General features: G+C 37.2%; 1 protein-coding gene across 1 annotated transcript in view; it reads right to left on the reverse strand.

Annotated features, from left to right (window-relative positions):
• LOC128701517 (intermembrane lipid transfer protein VPS13A-like) overlaps nucleotides 1-16,470 on the reverse strand; it is a 146,394-nt gene extending 129,924 nt beyond the window's left edge. Inside the window, exons 1-5 of the mRNA XM_070101533.1 lie at nucleotides 16,248-16,470; nucleotides 2,436-2,618; nucleotides 2,101-2,226; nucleotides 1,238-1,385; nucleotides 348-489 (exon numbers count right to left, since the gene is read on the reverse strand). Coding sequence (XP_069957634.1) covers nucleotides 348-489; nucleotides 1,238-1,385; nucleotides 2,101-2,226; nucleotides 2,436-2,585 — 566 coding nt within the window. The 5' untranslated portion in view covers nucleotides 2,586-2,618; nucleotides 16,248-16,470. The remainder of the gene's footprint in view (nucleotides 1-347; nucleotides 490-1,237; nucleotides 1,386-2,100; nucleotides 2,227-2,435; nucleotides 2,619-16,247) is intronic.
• Nucleotides 16,471-18,357: the final 1,887 nt, after the last annotated feature.

The following is an 18,357-nucleotide window of genomic DNA, read 5'->3' on the forward strand; positions in this document are numbered from 1 at the left end:
TACTAATCTGGCAATCAGTTATCCGGTTCCATCAGTAATCCAGCACTAATTTCAGCTAGCATAATTTCAAATTTCTTCATTATACTGACTCAGAAATTGTGCAGATGGTTGTAAGTAAACAGCAGCAAGCCAGTGGAGGAGAAAGCAGTGATGAAAATGAGGAAGATGTAGCAGAAAGTGTCTCTATTGATAGGTTAATTAAGTGTATTCTAACCTAACCACTCTGTAATCTGGCAAACTCACTAGTCCGGCACACTGCAGGTCCCAATGATGCCGGATTAGTGATGGCCGACCTGTATACTGAAAATGGATTTAAAAATTACTAATCAGAAGCTTAACAAACTTACTGGTTTGTTGTGTCTGCTGATAGAGATTGTAAGCAAACTCCAATGATGAGTGGCCCGGGACACGAATAAGTGTCTTCATACCGAATATGAACATTGTTGATGTGCAGCTCTAGGTTGTTCCATATTCTGTTATATAGTAAACCTGAAATTATTAAAATATTTGATAAATTTTGGTGCTTCAGTGTATAACCTCACATGTACAGTATTACTATCAATAATTATAATCTCTTATCTACTGTACAATATTATGTTAATCCCCATGTATAATGAATACTGTGGGTCAGGGGTACTTATTTTTATGATTACAGAACCCCCCCAATGGATTGCCCGAAATGTCCTTATACCACCTTCATCTGACTGTGGAAATTACCACCACCATCAACAGTCCTATTAGGTACCAATATGACTTCAAAAGATGTCAACAGCTTGGTTTTACTTTACATATGGATAGCTAAACCATAACAGCTGATAGCTTATTCTAATCTAACAACTTTTTTTTTAAAATGTTCAAAGATCAAGTCCCATATCCCCAGAGGATATGGATATCCCCAGTTAAGAACTCTTGCCATAGATGAAAGATATGGGTAATATAAAGCTTAAAATAAGAGGGGAAAAATAGCATGCCAAGAAAATTCTGATACTAATCTACATAGTACCTTAATAAAGCAAAAAGGTAAGGATCTTCAGTTTATGTATATTTTTCCTTGTTCAATTCTTCATGTTCACCACGCTTCTTAACTACTATTAGAATAATAACAAGTACAGTAACGCGACGGTCTGGAGTTTTGAGACTCTCTGACCGCGGGTTCAATCCTGGCCGGGGTATGGTTTGGTTTACAGTACAATACTCATACTAACATAGAAAAGTAAAAAATATACTTAAAACATACCCCAGAGACTTGTAGAATCTTGTATGTCATCAATGGGCAATGGATCGGGAAACAAGTATGCCAGAGTCTGCCGCTTCCTGGCACGGTCCAGGTCTCTCTCCCGTTCTGCATCATACTCTAGCACTGGTGTTACCAGTATGAACACATCCTGCAAATTATACATTGCAGGTACATCTATTAACTTTCTCTCAAACGTTAAAATTAAAAAGGCTTGATAATGGTGTATCACTTAATTTTAAAGATATGTGTTATTTTTCTATATGATCCATTTTTATTATGAATATTTTTTATACAGACTCATAGGTATCAAGTTATCTAGCAGCATAATAGTACTCAATATCATTTATACTTCATTCATTACTGTTTGAATTACAGTGGACCCCCGCATAACGATTACCTCCGAATGCGACCAATTATGTAAGTGTATTTATGTAAGTGCGTTTGTACGTGTATGTTTGGGGGTCTGAAATGGACTAATCTACTTCATAATATTTCTTATGGGAACAAATTCGGTCAGTACTGGCACCTGAACATACTTCTGGAGTAAAAAAATATCGTTAACCGGGGGTCCACTGTATTAATGTTATTACATATATTCACAGGGAAGTGCTAAACTACTAAGGGTTCATGAAATGTAATAATACAATTGTAAACAAACCACAGAACAGCTGGCTACAAGTTTAGTTGGTTACAATTGTAGCCAGCTGGCTGAGTGGCTTCCACACTGGCTTTGAGTTTTAGGACTCACTTGCCATGGGTTCAAACCCCACCCGTTCCCTGGTTTATTAAAGGTTATATATAGTACATATCATCATGGAAAAATTACATTCCATACTAAATAATGAAATACAAAAAGAACTCACTTCAATATTGATCACCACTGGTTGTGTGAAGAAACTACTGTACGGAATAGTGAGTGATATCCTGCCAATTACACCCTTTTTCACTTCTATGGGGAGCGGACTTCCATAATAAACGTCAAGAAAACACTGTTGGAAATGGGAGAGATTGTAATTTATTATAGATATACAATTTATTACAGAGATACAACATAAGAATCCTCATGGAAATATTTCTTTCAGAAACTGTAGGTATATCATAGGTAAAGTTCTCATATCTTTTTGCATATTTATAAGTATCTGCTTACTCACAGTGTATTGTATCTGATGCTGCTTTCATTATGAAACATTGAACTCACCAGAGCATCTCTTCTGATCTTGAGGTTTGTGAGGTTGATCTGACCTGAGAGAAGGGCATCATTTACCTCTTGTGTATTTATATCCTCTAGATACTGACCAAAGAATCGATTAACCAAAGCAGCGACTACTTTCTTAGCTAACCATTCCATTACGCACTGCTCATGTAGTTACCACATCTTCTGCTGGAAATATTTATTTACAATAGATATAAACATAATTCTTCCTCTAATCTTGTAAAAAAGTCACTTAGATTAGGATAGCCACATAAAGCCATGTAACTTTAATAATGACTCAAGACTGATCATGAGAGAAATATAAGGGATGTGTGATATGAAACTTAAAATATAAGTCTCTGATTATATTACAGCCTAAACAGAATATATACAGTATACATAATGGCTTTATAATATTTTAAAAAGGGCTTCTCAAATGGACAATATGAAATCAACAAGTTGGAAATGAATGGGAATCATATTACAACTGCTGCAAATGTTTAACTAATTAAAATATCAGTTAAAGGTAGGCTTAATTATAGTACAAATAAAGAATAAAAAGGCACAATACCATGACCAGAACAATACACAAATAACCCGCACATACGACTAGTTAATGGTCTAAATCAGACCAGAAACATCGTAAGTTTCATTCATGTGTGGGTTAGTTGTGCATGAAACAAATACTGTACTGTATAATAAAATCACTATGTGACTTATATTGTTAAGTTTAACAATATAAGTCACATAGTTCAACTTTATTGAGTTAGCTTAGGTTACTTTCTCCATAATGTCTAAATATCACCATTGTCAAATTTTTAAGTTATATAAGAAAACTAAAAAAAAAAAGCATATTAACAAGTTCAGATTATTATTATTATAATAAAAAAGAAGCGCTAAACCTAACAAGTTCAGAGCAATGTTCCACCTGACCTATATGTGACTCATCAAGTTATATGTATTAATTTTAAAGCCACACATTTTAAATAATCAATCAATCAATCGATATTTATTTCTGCATACATATATCATTTGTACAAAGTTGGCTGACATTACATCAATCACATGGAAAGCCCCTTAGTCATCCAGTGCATTTTTAGCAAGCATAAACTACTTGGCTTTTTGGGTTATATATTAAGTTAAATTTGTACATCGTAAATTATTTTAACTTGTTCTGTACTTTGATGAAATTAAGACACATGTGCAACATCTGGCTATCTTTACAATACTGTACTTTTATAAACTATATCAAAAATATTTCAATCTCATTGTTTTAAAATGTACTAACTTGTAGTACAGTACTTCATACTGTAAACTGTTTGAACTTGTTCTGAATTGTACTTTTTATAAACTATATCAAAACTGTTATTATTCTGTACCAAATTGCTCTACTAGACTTATTAAAGCCATATAGCATTACCTTATAGAATACTCAATTCTCTTGTACTCATTGTAACTCATCTAATGACCATATGAACTGTTATTGCCTTATTAATCCTAAGTTAGTTTTAAGTTTGCCTGAAATGCTCTGCATACAAAGGGGCTTTTTGGCATGTACACCCAACTATTATATTCCTTTGTACAACTATGTATTATGCCAAAATAAAAATTATTATTATTATTATTACTAGCATGTGTGTAATAATCATGTACTACATACTTTATCCACCACAAAGACTCATACCTTACATTATGGAGCACAGGACTGGCTAGAGTTCAAAACTCTTTATAATATAAAATCACTGAAAAAGCACATTACACACCCCTCGGGACTATCTTATCTTATTATCAGCTGTTAAATTGTTATCACCAACTTTAATCTGCCTCCAAGGTTGTTAGGTTCGTAAGTAAGCATTATTATAATCATGGGGGAGCGCTAAACCCATAGGATTATACAGCACCTGTGGGGGAGGGGATGTGGAAGGTATTCAGACTTATTGCAAGGAAATGGATCAGATCCAATTCCATAGATCAAGAGCCCTTCACCAGCATCAAGGAACCTCACTTGAGGGGAGCAAGTAAAGTAAGTAAAGTAAGTAAGCAAGTAAGTATATTTAAGCACAGGTACACATAAGAAATTTGTTGTTTGTATATGTTTAATGTTCTATATACATGTATATAGATAACATCATCTCAGAGCTACATCTTGAATACTTCGTCCAGCTACCCGGCGGTGGGCTGCATGCCCAGAATGCTGCAGGCATTTCCCCTCTGGATCATAGCACCGAGTCTCTGAAAGAGGAAGCTGGCTGCCTTGTGATCCTTGGTTTAAATATATATATATATATATATATATATATATATATATATATATATATATATATATTTTTTTTTTTTTTTTTTTTTCAACAAGTCGGCCGTCTCCCACCGAGGCAGGGTGACCCAAAAAAGAAAGAAAATCCCCAAAAAGAAAATACTTTCATCATCATTCAACACTTTCACCACACTCGCACATTATCACTGTTTTTGCAGAGGTGCTCAGAATACAACAGTCTAGAAGCATAAACATATAAAGATACACAACATATCCCTCCAAACTGCCAATATCCCAAACCCCTCCTTTAAAGTGCAGGCATTGTACTTCCCATTTCCAGGACTCAAGTCCGACTATATGAAAATAACCGGTTTCCCTGAATCCCTTCACTAAATATTACCCTGCTCACACTCCAACAGATCGTCAGGTCCCAAGTACCATTCGTCTCCATTCACTCCTATCTAACACGCTCACGCACGCTTGCTGGAAGTCCAAGCCCCTTACCCACAAAACCTCCTTTACCCCCTCTCTCCAACCCTTTCGAGGACGACCCCTACCCCGCCTTCCTTCCCCTATAGATTTATATGCTTTCCATGTCATTCTACTGTGATCCATTCTCTCTAAATGACCAAACCACCTCAACAACCCCTCTTCTGCCCTCTGACTAATACTTTTATTAACTCCACACCTTCTCCTAATTTCCACACTCCGAATTTTCTGCATAATATTTACACCACACATTGCCCTTAAACAGGACATCTCCGCTGCCTCCAACCGTCTCCTCGCTGCTGCATTTACCACCCAAGCTTCACACCCATATAAGAGTGTTGGTACTACTATACTTTCATACATTCCCTTCTTTGCCTCCATAGATAACGTTTTTTTGACTCCACATATACCTCAACGCACCACTCACCTTTTTTCCCTCATCAATTCTATGATTAACCTCATCCTTCATAAATCCATCCGCCGACACGTCAACTCCCAAGTATCTGAAAACATTCACTTCTTCCATACTCCTCCTCCCCAATTTGATATCCAATTTTTCTTTATCTAAATCATTTGACACCCTCATCACCTTACTCTTTTCTATGTTCACTTTCAACTTTCTACCTTTACACACATTCCCAAACTCATCCACTAACCTTTGCAATTTTTCTTTAGAATCTCCCATAAGCACAGTATCATCAGCAAAAAGTAACTGTGTCAATTCCCATTTTGAATTTGATTCCCCATAATTTAATCCCACCCCTCTCCCAAACACCCTAGCATTTACTTCCTTTACAACCCCATCTATAAATATATTAAACAACCATGGTGACATTACACATCCCTGTCTAAGACCTACTTTTACCGGGAAGTAGTCTCCCTCTCTTCTACACACCCTAACCTGAGCCTCACTATCCTCATAAAAACTCTTTACAGCATTTAATAACTTACCACCTATTCCATATACTTGCAACATCTGCCACATTGCTCCTCTATCCACTCTATCATATGCCTTTTCTAAATCCATAAATGCAATAAAAACTTCCCTATCTTTATCTAAATACTGTTCACATATATGCTTCAATGTAAACACCTGATCTACACATCCCCTACCCACTCTAAAACCTCCTTGCTCATCCGCAATCCTACATTCTGTCTTACCTCTAATTCTTTCAATTATAACCCTACCGTACACTTTTCCTGGTATACTCAGTAAGCTTATTCCTCTATAATTTTTACAGTCTCTTTTGTCCCCTTTCCCTTTATATAAAGGGACTATACATGCTCTCTGCCAATCCCTAGGTACCTTCCCCTCTTTCATACATTTATTAAACAAAAGTACCAACCACTCCAACACTATATCCCCCCCTGCTTTTAACATTTCTGTCATGATCCCATCAGTTCCAGCTGCTTTACCCCCTTTCATTTTACGTAATGCCTCACGTACCTCCCCCACACTTACATTCTGCTCTTCTTCACTCCTAAAAGATGGTATACCTCCCTGACCAGTGCATGAAATTACTGCCTCCCTTTCTTCCTTAACATTTAAAAGTTCCTCAAAATATTCTCGCCATCTACCCAATACCTCCATCTCCCCATCTACTAACTCCCCTACTCTGTTTTTAACTGACAAATCCATATTTTCCCTAGGCTTTCTTAACTTGTTTAACTCACTCCAAAATTTTTTCTTATTTTCATTAAAATTTCTTGACAGTGCCTCTCCCACTCTATCATCTGCTCTCCTTTTGCACTCTCTCACCACTCTCTTTACCTTTCTTTTACTCTCCATATACTCTGCTCTTCTTATAACACTTCTGCTTTGTAAAAACCTCTCATAAGCTACCTTTTTCTCTTTTATCACACCCTTTACTTCATCATTCCACCAATCACTCCTCTTTCCTCCTGCCCCCACCCTCCTATAACCACAAACTTCTGCCCCACATTCTAATACTGCATTTTTAAAACTATTCCAACCCTCTTCAACCCCCCCACTACTCATCTTTGCACTAGCCCACCTTTCTGCCAATAGTCGCTTATATCTCACCCGAACTTCCTCCTCCCTTAGTTTATACACTTTCACTTCCCTCTTACTTGTTGTTGCCACCTTCCTCTTTTCCCATCTACCTCTTACTCTAACTGTAGCTACAACTAAATAATGATCCGATATATCAGTTGCCCCTCTATAAACATGTACATCCTGGAGCCTACCCATCAACCTTTTATCCACCAATACATAATCTAATAAACTACTTTCATTACGTGCTACATCATACCTTGTATATTTATTTATCCTCTTTTTCATAAAATATGTATTACTTATTACCAAATTTCTTTCTACACATAGCTCAATTAAAGGCTCCCCATTTACATTTACCCCTGGCACCCCAAATTTACCTACTACTCCCTCCATAACATTTTTACCCACTTTAGCATTAAAATCCCCAACCACCATTACTCTCACACTTGATTCAAAACTCCCCACGCATTCACTCAACATTTCCCAAAATCTCTCTCTCTCCTCTACACTTCTCTCTTCTCCAGGTGCATACACGCTTATTATAACCCACTTTTCACATCCAATCTTTATTTTACTCCACATAATCCTTGAATTAATACATTTATAGTCCCTCTTTTCCTGCCATAGCTTATCCTTCAACATTATTGCTACTCCTTCTTTAGCTCTAACTCTATTTGAAACCCCTGACCTAATCCCATTTATTCCTCTCCACTGAAACTCTCCCACCCCCTTCAGCTTTGTTTCACTTAAAGCCAGGACATCCAGCTTCTTCTCATTCATAACATCCACAATCATCTCTTTCTTATCATCTGCACAACATCCACGCACATTCAGACTTCCCACTTTGACAATTTTCTTCTTCTTATTCTTTTTAGTAATCTTTACAGGAAAAGGGGTTACTAGCCCATTGTTCCCGGCATTTTAGTTGACTTTTACAACACGCATGGCTTACGGAGGAAAGATTCTTATTCCACTTCCCCATGGATATAAAAGGAAAATTAATAAGACCAAGAACTATTAAGATAAAATCAAAGAAAACTCAGATGAGTGTGTATAAATAAATGTGTACATGTATGTGTAGTGTGACCTAAGTGTAAGTAGAAGTAGCAAGACATGCCTGTAATCTTGCATATTTATGAGACAGACAAAAGACATCAGCAATCCTACCATCATGTAAAACAATCACAGGCTTCGTTTTACACTCACTTGGCAGGACGGTAGTACCTCCCTGGGTGGTTGCTGTCTACCAACCTACTACTAATAATATATATATAATATATATAATATATAATATATAATATATAATATATATAATATATAATATATATAATATATATATAATATATATATAATATATATAATATAATATATATAATATATAATATATAATATATAATATATATATATATATATATATATATATATATATATATATATATATATATATATATATATATATATATATATATATATATATATATATATATATATATATATATATATATATATATATATATATATATATATAAGCAAGTAATGGTTACGGTTACTGGCAGTGTAGTCCTTAAGTTAGTAAGTTTATTCAGGTACATGTACACATAAAAACAGTTACATAAATTGTCATACATAGATGTGTAGATTACCTAGGAGAACCCAAAAAAATTTTTGTATGTGACCCATCCCGTGACCCATCTTGTATATGACTTAATAGCCTAACAGCACTACTCATGTACTCAATTTTTGCTATGTACAAAATGTCTGGATAATATTATTTACGTTATTTACTTAAAAATGAAAGAAGCAAATGAAAGAGGCAATCACCCATAATCTTGTTGGCGTTATATATCACAGCAACACAAATTATTGATATTTTTAAATAAATTCACCCTCTAAAGTACATTATTTTAGGGGAAAAATTACTAGTGTTGGGATTGTTAAGGACACAGTGGAAATGAGTCAAGGACCGAAATGGAAATAATTCAAGGACCGAAATGGAAATAATTCAAGGACCCCAATAATAATAATCTTTATTTCTACAAATACATATACAACATATACATTAGTGACATATTATATAAAAAAAGCCCCTGGTTATACAGAGCATTTCGGGCAAATTAGGTCAATTTTATCCCCAGGATGCGACCCACACCAGTCGACAGCAAATCTCTTAAGGAAATACTTCCTAATGTTTCCAACCGTACCGGGGATCGAACCCCTGACCACAGTGTGTGAGCTGAGTGCCCTAGCAATCAAACTGCGGGACATTAATTATTATTATAATCATAACTAAGCGCTAAACCCTGGACCACAATGTTAATAAGTCACTTAGACTTTTTTAGGTAATGCTTGGTAATTTATACCAGGTAAGATAACTGTATTTAGGTGTATCTGTGTTTAAATAAACTTACTTACGTGTGTAAGTATCCAAAATTACTCAGGATATAGCAAAATATTGCCAGGTGTTAATGATATCTCTTATCTTTGAGATTCTTCCCACTTTTTTTGAGTCTACTAGATGAATGAATTATTTTCGAAGAAACTGAAACCCAATAATGTCTATTTTTTAAGTGGTAATAGCATACTTCAATATTTTGGAGATTAATTTATATATATTTTACTGAGAGTGTATGTATACATGTATCTGGATTTATAACCAATAACAAGGACCCCAGTGGAAACAATCACTTTTCCTGACTTTTTTTTTTCTATTTTGGTTATCCACTGGATGTGTATCTCTACCTAAATAAACTTATAATATATTGCAAATTTATCACTCGGCGATACTTGACACAATAGATATCTACCCTCTACCAGGATACACAGCAATTCACAACTGCAGACCAAACCAAGTTGGGGGTGGTATTGCAATCTATTACTCTAACCAATTATCTTGTATTAGCACCACTTGCTTTAGTGATGAATATGGGGAATACATTTTTGCTAATTTTACTGTAAAAAACCTTAAGACGCCTATAACAATCGGTGCCATTTACCGGATACCTCACACAAACATCCCAAATTTCAGTGAGAAATTAAAGTCACTAATAACAAACAGACAAATGAATAAGCACCACCTTCTCTTAGCTGGAGACTTCAACATCAACCTTGGCTTACTAGATGATCAGCCTGTAACTGATTTCATCAACAATATGAACAACACACTTCTCATACCAACAATAACTAAACCAACCAGGCTCACTGAGACAAGTGCAACCATAATAGACCACATATGGACCAATATACTAGCCCACCTTAAATCAGGGATAATCACAGATAGCACTACAGACCACTACCCAACCTTCCTCCTGACAAACATTAATAAACCACCACTTGAATACAACAAAGTCTCATTTAGACTCCATGATGAGGCCTCAATAAGGAAGTTCACAGCTGACCTAGAGACTGTTGATTGGCCTACAGAATTCTCCAAGGCCAATGGTATTGATGACTGGACAGAAATTTTTCTTAACAAATTACTTAGACTATACAACAAACATTGTCCAATAAAAACGAAACAGATCACAAACAGCTTGGTTGCCCATGGCTAACCAGCACCATTCTGAAATCCATTGACAAGAAACACCAATATGAAAAGCAATATAGACAGGGCTTAATACACAAAGATACTCTTAAACACTATTCATCAGCTCTCACCAAAGTAATAAAGAAAGCCAAACAACTATACTACTCCAGTAGATTCACAGACACTAGAGGAGATATAAAAAAGACCTGGAAAACACTCTCTCATATTCTAGGGACCCACAAACTGAGAAAAACCAAGAATATTGTCCTAACTAAACCTAATGAAACACCACTACATCCCACTGACACAGCTAACAAGATAAACGACTTCTTCTCAAACATAGGATCTAATCTCGCCAGTAAAATCCCACATACCAATGCCCATGCTGGGGACTACCTAGATGGGAATTTCCCTAATTCCTTCTATCTTGCACCAACTGAGCCCAGGGAAGTCATTGAGATTATAAAGTCACTTAAAAATAACTCGGGGAATCTGTCTCATGTCCCACCATTACTGTACAAGCGAGCGGCCCATGTCCTTTCGCATGCTATTTCATTACTTTTTAACAAGTCACTAGAGACTAGCACCTTCCCGAAACTACTCAAGATGGCAAGGGTTACACCAATACATAAAGGTGGTGACCCTACAGACTTAAACAACTATAGGCCAATATCTAACTTACCATTGCTATCCAAAATCTTTGAGAAACTCGTGCAGAGGAGACTGTATTCATTTATAACGGCTCAAAACATACTCAACCCCTGCCAATTTGGATTCAGGAAAAATAAAAGCACTAATGATGCAATCATAAAAATGCTAGATCTTCTTTACACAGTATTGGAAAATAAGGAATATCCACTAGGAATTTTTATTGACCTAAGAAAAGTTTTTGACACAGTAGACCACGACATCCTACTCCACAAACTTGATCATTACGGTATAAGAGGCCATGCGCTTGCTTATTTCAAATCTTACATTACTAATAGGTATCAGTACGTCACCATTAAAGACACAGCATCAGCAACACGGCCACTTGATACTGGAGTTCCGCAGGGAAGTGTCCTTGGTCCCCTGCTCTTCCTCATATACATCAATGACCTTCCAAACGTATCCCAACACCTGAAACCCATTCTCTTTGCTGATGACACGACTTATGTCATCTCTCACCCTAATCTTGCCACCCTCAACACCATTGTGAATGAGGAGCTGATTAAAATATCGACTTGGATGACAGCCAATAAACTTACGCTTAACACTGACAAAACCTACTATATTATGTTTGGTAGCAGAGCAGGAGATGCACAAATTAACATTAAGATTGACAACACTCTAATTACCAGAAATAATGGGGGAAAATTCCTAGGCTTATACCTTGACAACAACCTGAATTTCAGCACCCATATCCAGCATATAACCAAAAAAGTATCCAAAACGGTTGGGATCCTCTCCAAGATACGATACTACGTGCCGCAAAATGCCCTTCTCACACTATAACACTCACTTATTTATCCATACCTCACCTATGCTATTTGTGCTTGAGGATCAACTGCAGCAACACACCTAAAGCCAATAATAACCCAACAAAAAGCTGCAGTAAGAATAATCACTAAATCCCATCCCTGGCAACACCCCCCCTCCCACTCTTCATAGATCTAAACTTACTCCCTGTTCAGTACATCCACACTTACTACTGTGCAATCTACATCTACAGGACCTTAAACTCCAATATCAACCTTGACCTAAAAGGCTTTCTTGATAGTTGTGACAGAACCCACAGGCATAACACCAGACACAAACATCTCTACGACATTCCCCATGTCTGACTAAACCTTTACAAAAATTCAATGTATGTCAAAGGCCCTAAAATCTGGAACACCCTACCTGAGAACTCTAGAACTGCAGACACATTCATCACCTTCAAAACTACCATTAGAAAACATCTTATCTCCCTGATAAACCCCATCAACTAATTACACGAATACCACCTGGTGGTTCACACTTACACTCACTCACCCATTTGACCATAAACAGAAATATTAATCTCAATCTTAAAATAATGAATCCTATGATACTCCAGTACTGAAACTATGTACTGTGCCAAAACAAAAGCATTCACATTGCTAAACTCACAAACTAGTATTTAGTCACTTAGCCATAATACCAACTTACCTCATAATTTGTAATATTTTAAAATAAAGAATTAAACTAAGTATGCCCGAAATGCCTAGCCATGCTAGGCGTTCTAGTGGTACACTCTGTAATCATTATTTAACTACATGTAAACCACACAACAACCAAATTCTGTAAATTCAACATTGTAATCTTTATAGAGAATAAACTTTGAATTTGAATTTGAATTTGAATAAGGATTACAATGCTGAGTTTACAGAATTTGGTTATTGTGTGGTTTACATGTAGTAAAATAATAATTACAGAGTGTACCACTAGAACACCTAGCATGGCTAGGCATTTCGGGCAGACTTAGATTAATTCTTAAATTTAAAATATTGCAAATTATGAGGTAAGTTGGTATTATGGCTAAGTGACTAAATACTAGTTTGTGAGTTTAGCAATGTGAATGCTTTTGTTTTGGCACAATACATAGTTTCAGTATTGGAGTATCACAGGCCAACTTATGACTAGTTAGGATTCATTATTTTAAGATTGAGATTGATATTTCTGTTTATGGTCAAATTGACCTAATTTGTCCGAAATGCTCAGTATAACAAGCGGCTTTCAGTATAGTAGTATGCCACTGATGTCAGCTAGGGGTGTATACCTTGTACCTGGAGTTTACCTGGAGAGAGTTTCGGGGGTCAACGCCCCCGCGGCCCGGTCTGTGACCAGGCCTCCTGGTGGATCAGCGCCTGATCAACCAGGCTGTTGCTGCTGGCTGCACGCAAACCAACGTACGAGCCACAGCCCGGCTGATCAGGAACTGACTTTAGGTGCTTGTCCAGTGCCAGCTTGAAGACTGCCAGGGGTCTGTTGGTAATCCCCCTTATGTGTGCTGGGAGGCAGTTGAACAGTCTCGGGCCCCTGACACTTATTGTATGGTCTCTTAACGTGCTTGTAGTATTATTATATATTATTATTATTATTATTATTATTATTATTATTATTATTATTATTATTATATTAGTATAATAAGCTAATAGATGACCGGCTCTGGCATCACGCCGTGCAGTATTTAAGGCTTCACTCAACTCAGCAACTCCATACCCACATCATGGGTATAGAGAGCATAAGATAGAAAACTAATACCCAGGGTCAGGAGCTTAGATTCGACCCCTGCAACCACAAATAGGTGTGTACTATGTGAACAGAGGCAACAGGTGTAAGGAAACACGTCCAATCTTTCCTCTCGTGCTGGGGAACGAACCCCAGTCTCTCCGAGTTCAAGTTGAAGCCTATACCACCCCATCCACGAGACCTTATAATGGTGACTAATGTTTTTGACTGAATTCATGGCTGACATATGCCACAGTTAATTCCTCAGGTTTTCACCCATCTTCCTCGAAATGCTTTCAAATTATTTTGTATTTTTGTATATGAAATAAAATTGTTATTATTATTATTATCATCATCATCATCATCATCATCATCATCATCATCATCATCATCATCATCATCAGCAGCAGCAGCAGCAGCAGCAGCAGCAGCAGCAGCAGCAGCAGCAGCAGTAGTAGTGGTCACAGGTGCTGTTAGAATCATAGATTCAGTTCACAGACCAGACCGCATCCTTTTCTCTTAATAATCATCAGCGTTTCACTGTCACTAAGAAAGTCAAACAAGTTACTGCTCACGAGTCTTTAACACTGATAATCTGACTCTTTTCTAGCACGATATCGGGCACACCATACTACCGTGTGGACACACTTCCCTGCTGGCACCTCTCTCTCTCTCTCTCTCTCTCTCTCTCTCTCTCTCTCTCTCTCTCAGGTGATTTCCAGAAGGGCTACTGGAGGTAATCAGTCCAAATGGCCTATTATAGATACCTGGAACACAATTTTCATAATGCATAATCCCTTTCCTGTGGTTCCTCACAGAATCTTTATACGGGAATAATGGGATATGTTTGAGAAGCGCCTTTATCTGATTTTTCTGGGCTATAAGAACATAAAAAAGGAACTCTGGAGCAGACCTGTTGGCCCATATTAGTAAGTTTATTAGGCATACACTATGTATGATAATTGTACTTATGTGTATTTGTACCTAAATAACCTCATCTGCTGACGAAGACCTCGTCAGGTCATATTTCAGAGGAATAAGCTAACAAAATCAACAGTGCATTGGTTGCTGCAGGTAAACACTCTCCTGTTACCTTTAACTCACACTAGCCATAAGACTCCTTGTAGTAACAGCCTGGTTGATCAGGCCCTGATCCATCGTGAGGTTTGGTCATGGACCGACCGCGGGGGCGTTGACCCCTGAAACCCCCTCCAGATATTACTTATATCAAGAAGTATGAGCAGGAAATATTTTGCAGCATAATTCTTGTATCTATAAAGGGCATAAATTAGCTTCAGATAAATTGTTATGCATAAAAACCTTACTATAAAGACTGGTTAAAAAAACTTTACCTACGTTTGTAAAAATATTGTGACAACGACAGGTTGTTGGTAAAAATATTATGTGACAACGACAGGTTGTTAGTAAAAATATTATGTGACAACGACAGGTTGTTAGTAAAAATATTATGTGACACTGACAGGCTGTTGGTAAAGACAAAATGCAAACATCAGGGCATTTTACTGAAAACGTTTCGGTCCTGGGACCTTGATCACTCCAAATGTGACTTAAGGTACCAGGACCTTAGCGATTCCGTTAAAATATCCTAGTGTTTGTATTTTTGTCTTTTTTTTTTTACCCTACACTCGTTCCCTCTCTCTGTGACTTGAAAAAGTCTACTGTGTGGGGGCGAAACGTTGTCAATAAAGGCTCTCTTACACAACATGGCTGTGTCCATATAGTCGGTGTTTTAATCCAGTTCTCTCCCAGCAGGTTATTGAAGCGAACACTTAGGGCAGCTTTAAAAGATAGGTTAGGCAAATACTAGAACTGGGAAAGTGTAAGTGAGTAGGACCTGCTTAGCATGAGTCAGTAGGCCTACTACATAACTTATTTAATCTTGTAAGATAAGCACAGCTATAGGCTTACTGGCCAGTCTCTGACAAGGTTTTTTCCTATCCATTCTCTTGTATGTGCAGCTCAGCCTTAAACCTATACATGGAAAGTATTCATTTTAATGATGGAACTTGGCAATTTAGTCCAATATATATTAGATATACTTGTTAATGTATGGTATATATCCTAAGAAAACCCGGCCCCTCCAGACGCAAGCATGGAAGATGTCCAGATTATTGATCAAAGAAGCTTTAGATACCTGAAAAATCAATAGTGTAACGTTGTCTGCTGTTTCCATGGACATTGTTTACACTGTTGAAGCCACTGCCATAGATTTTCTTCTTGGTCAGCATGATTAAATATCCCAAATATGAGAAAACTCTGAGCAGAAGGAGTGAGCCCACTTACCAGATTGTGGTAGCAGCTGTTACAGCTCCCCGACTCTAAAGCTCGTTCTTATTTCACGTTCTTCTTACGCTTCACCGGATTATTTGCTGTTGCACATTGACATGAAGCATCACGAAAGACTACAGTGTCGGGTGTGGTGTCTCCTGACAAGGGTAAGTCCACTGGGATAGTGTAAATAAGGGAAGAAGATGAAGGAGGAGTGTGCGCCTGGCCGGCCACTGCTGCGAGTGTCACTGTGTGAGGGTCTCGACTAGGAATTATCTCACTTTTACCAAAATTTTACAGAAATACTGATGCTCTGTATCAAACCATGTTATTCATTAATTATAATTATGTGTGTGGTATTGCGGAATTCACTACTAGTGTACTAATGCCAGTCCTACTCTCTTAATTCAATGATATTGATATAGCAGTTTTAAAAAGTAATATAATTATATATATACGCATGTAACTAATGGGTTTATTATCGTTTATACGAAATTCGATGCTTCATAAACATTACTGATTATATTATAAATACAATGGTGGAGTTTTAGGATATATATGGGAAAAGAGAGATGCTGTCAGGTCCGTGAGAGTTAGGGTGGAGGCGCCGCGGTGCATTGTGGGAGCTCATTGATCGCAAAGTCAGCTGAGAGATGCGGCTTGCAGAATGTCCCCGCATTTTTTTTTATATGCGTCATGTGAAGCGCAAAATCCGTATGGGTCATGCAGGGAATGCTGGAGGCTCGATCCTCCGCCTGTGCTAATGGAAAGACAGATGGTTAAAAAGGGTTTTAAAGTCTGTCGACTGCACGTGGGCCATTAAGGTTGTACGGAACGTGTTCACAACCAGTCAAGAGTATTTTAATCCTTTAAAAAAGGGGGATTAAAGTAATCTCTCAGTGTATACACACTGCGAGACCCCAATGGAAATAAGTCAAGGACCCCAATGGAAATAAGTCAAGGACCCCAATGGAAATAAGTCAAGGACCCCAATGGAAATAAGTCAAGGACCTCAATGGAAATAAGTCACTTTGTCTGACTTTTTTTTTTACACGTGTCACTATATATGATCCATACCACGGGCGGGATTTGAACCCGCGGTCAGAGAGTCTCAAAACTCCAGACCGTCACGTTAGCCACTGGCTAGCTGGTCCAGTGGCTAACGCGACGGTCTGGAGTTTTGAGACTCTCTGACCGCGGGTTCAAATCCCGCCCGTGGTATGGTTTGTTTGCAATCGTGTCATTACGATTTCGTGAGTCACTATATATGATAATTGTACTTATGTGCACCTGTACCTAAATAAACTTGGGCTAAAGTACAGTACATAGAAAGAAAACAAACAAGGCAGCCTAGCCCGTGCCTCAACTCACTTACCACAACAATATTTTTTGATTATACTGGATTATCTATTTTAATTAACTCTTATCAGTCCTCGTGTTTATACACACGAGGCAGGAAATTAAAATTTATTTAGTATTTAACAGGCCACTATACTCTTTCCCGTTTTTTTAAGCCCAGAATTTTCGCGTTAATGTCGAATTCCCAGCCAATCAGCGTGGCCAACTTTGATGCCGGTCAAGGGCTCTTGATCCCAGGAATATGATTCACTCCTAGGATTGAACTTGATTTCCTCCTGTTCCCTAGGCGCTGTGTTACTACGGGTTTAGCGCTTTCCCATGAACATAATAATAATAATAATAATCCACCACTAGGCCTGGTCTCAGACCGAGCCGCGGGGGCGATAACCCCCGAAACCCTCTCCAGGTATACTCCAGGTATACTAATACCACCACCACCACCACTACTACTACTACACTACTACTACTACTACTACTACTACTACTACTACTACTACTACTACTACTACTACTACTACTACTACTACTACTACTACTACTACTACTACTACTGCTACTACTGCTACTACTACTACTACTACTAATAATAATAATTATAGTAATAATAATTATAATAATAATTAATAATAATAATAATTAATAATAATAATAATAATAATAATAATAATAATAATAATAATAATAATAAAAGGCCTATATTCAAATGCACTTAGGGTGTTCGATGTAGACATGATAAACTATAGGCCTACAGACTGAAGAGAACAAG

The sequence above is a fragment of the Cherax quadricarinatus genome, chromosome 78 (assembly GCF_038502225.1).
Source record: "Cherax quadricarinatus isolate ZL_2023a chromosome 78, ASM3850222v1, whole genome shotgun sequence".
Taxonomy (NCBI): Eukaryota; Metazoa; Arthropoda; class Malacostraca; order Decapoda; family Parastacidae; genus Cherax; species Cherax quadricarinatus.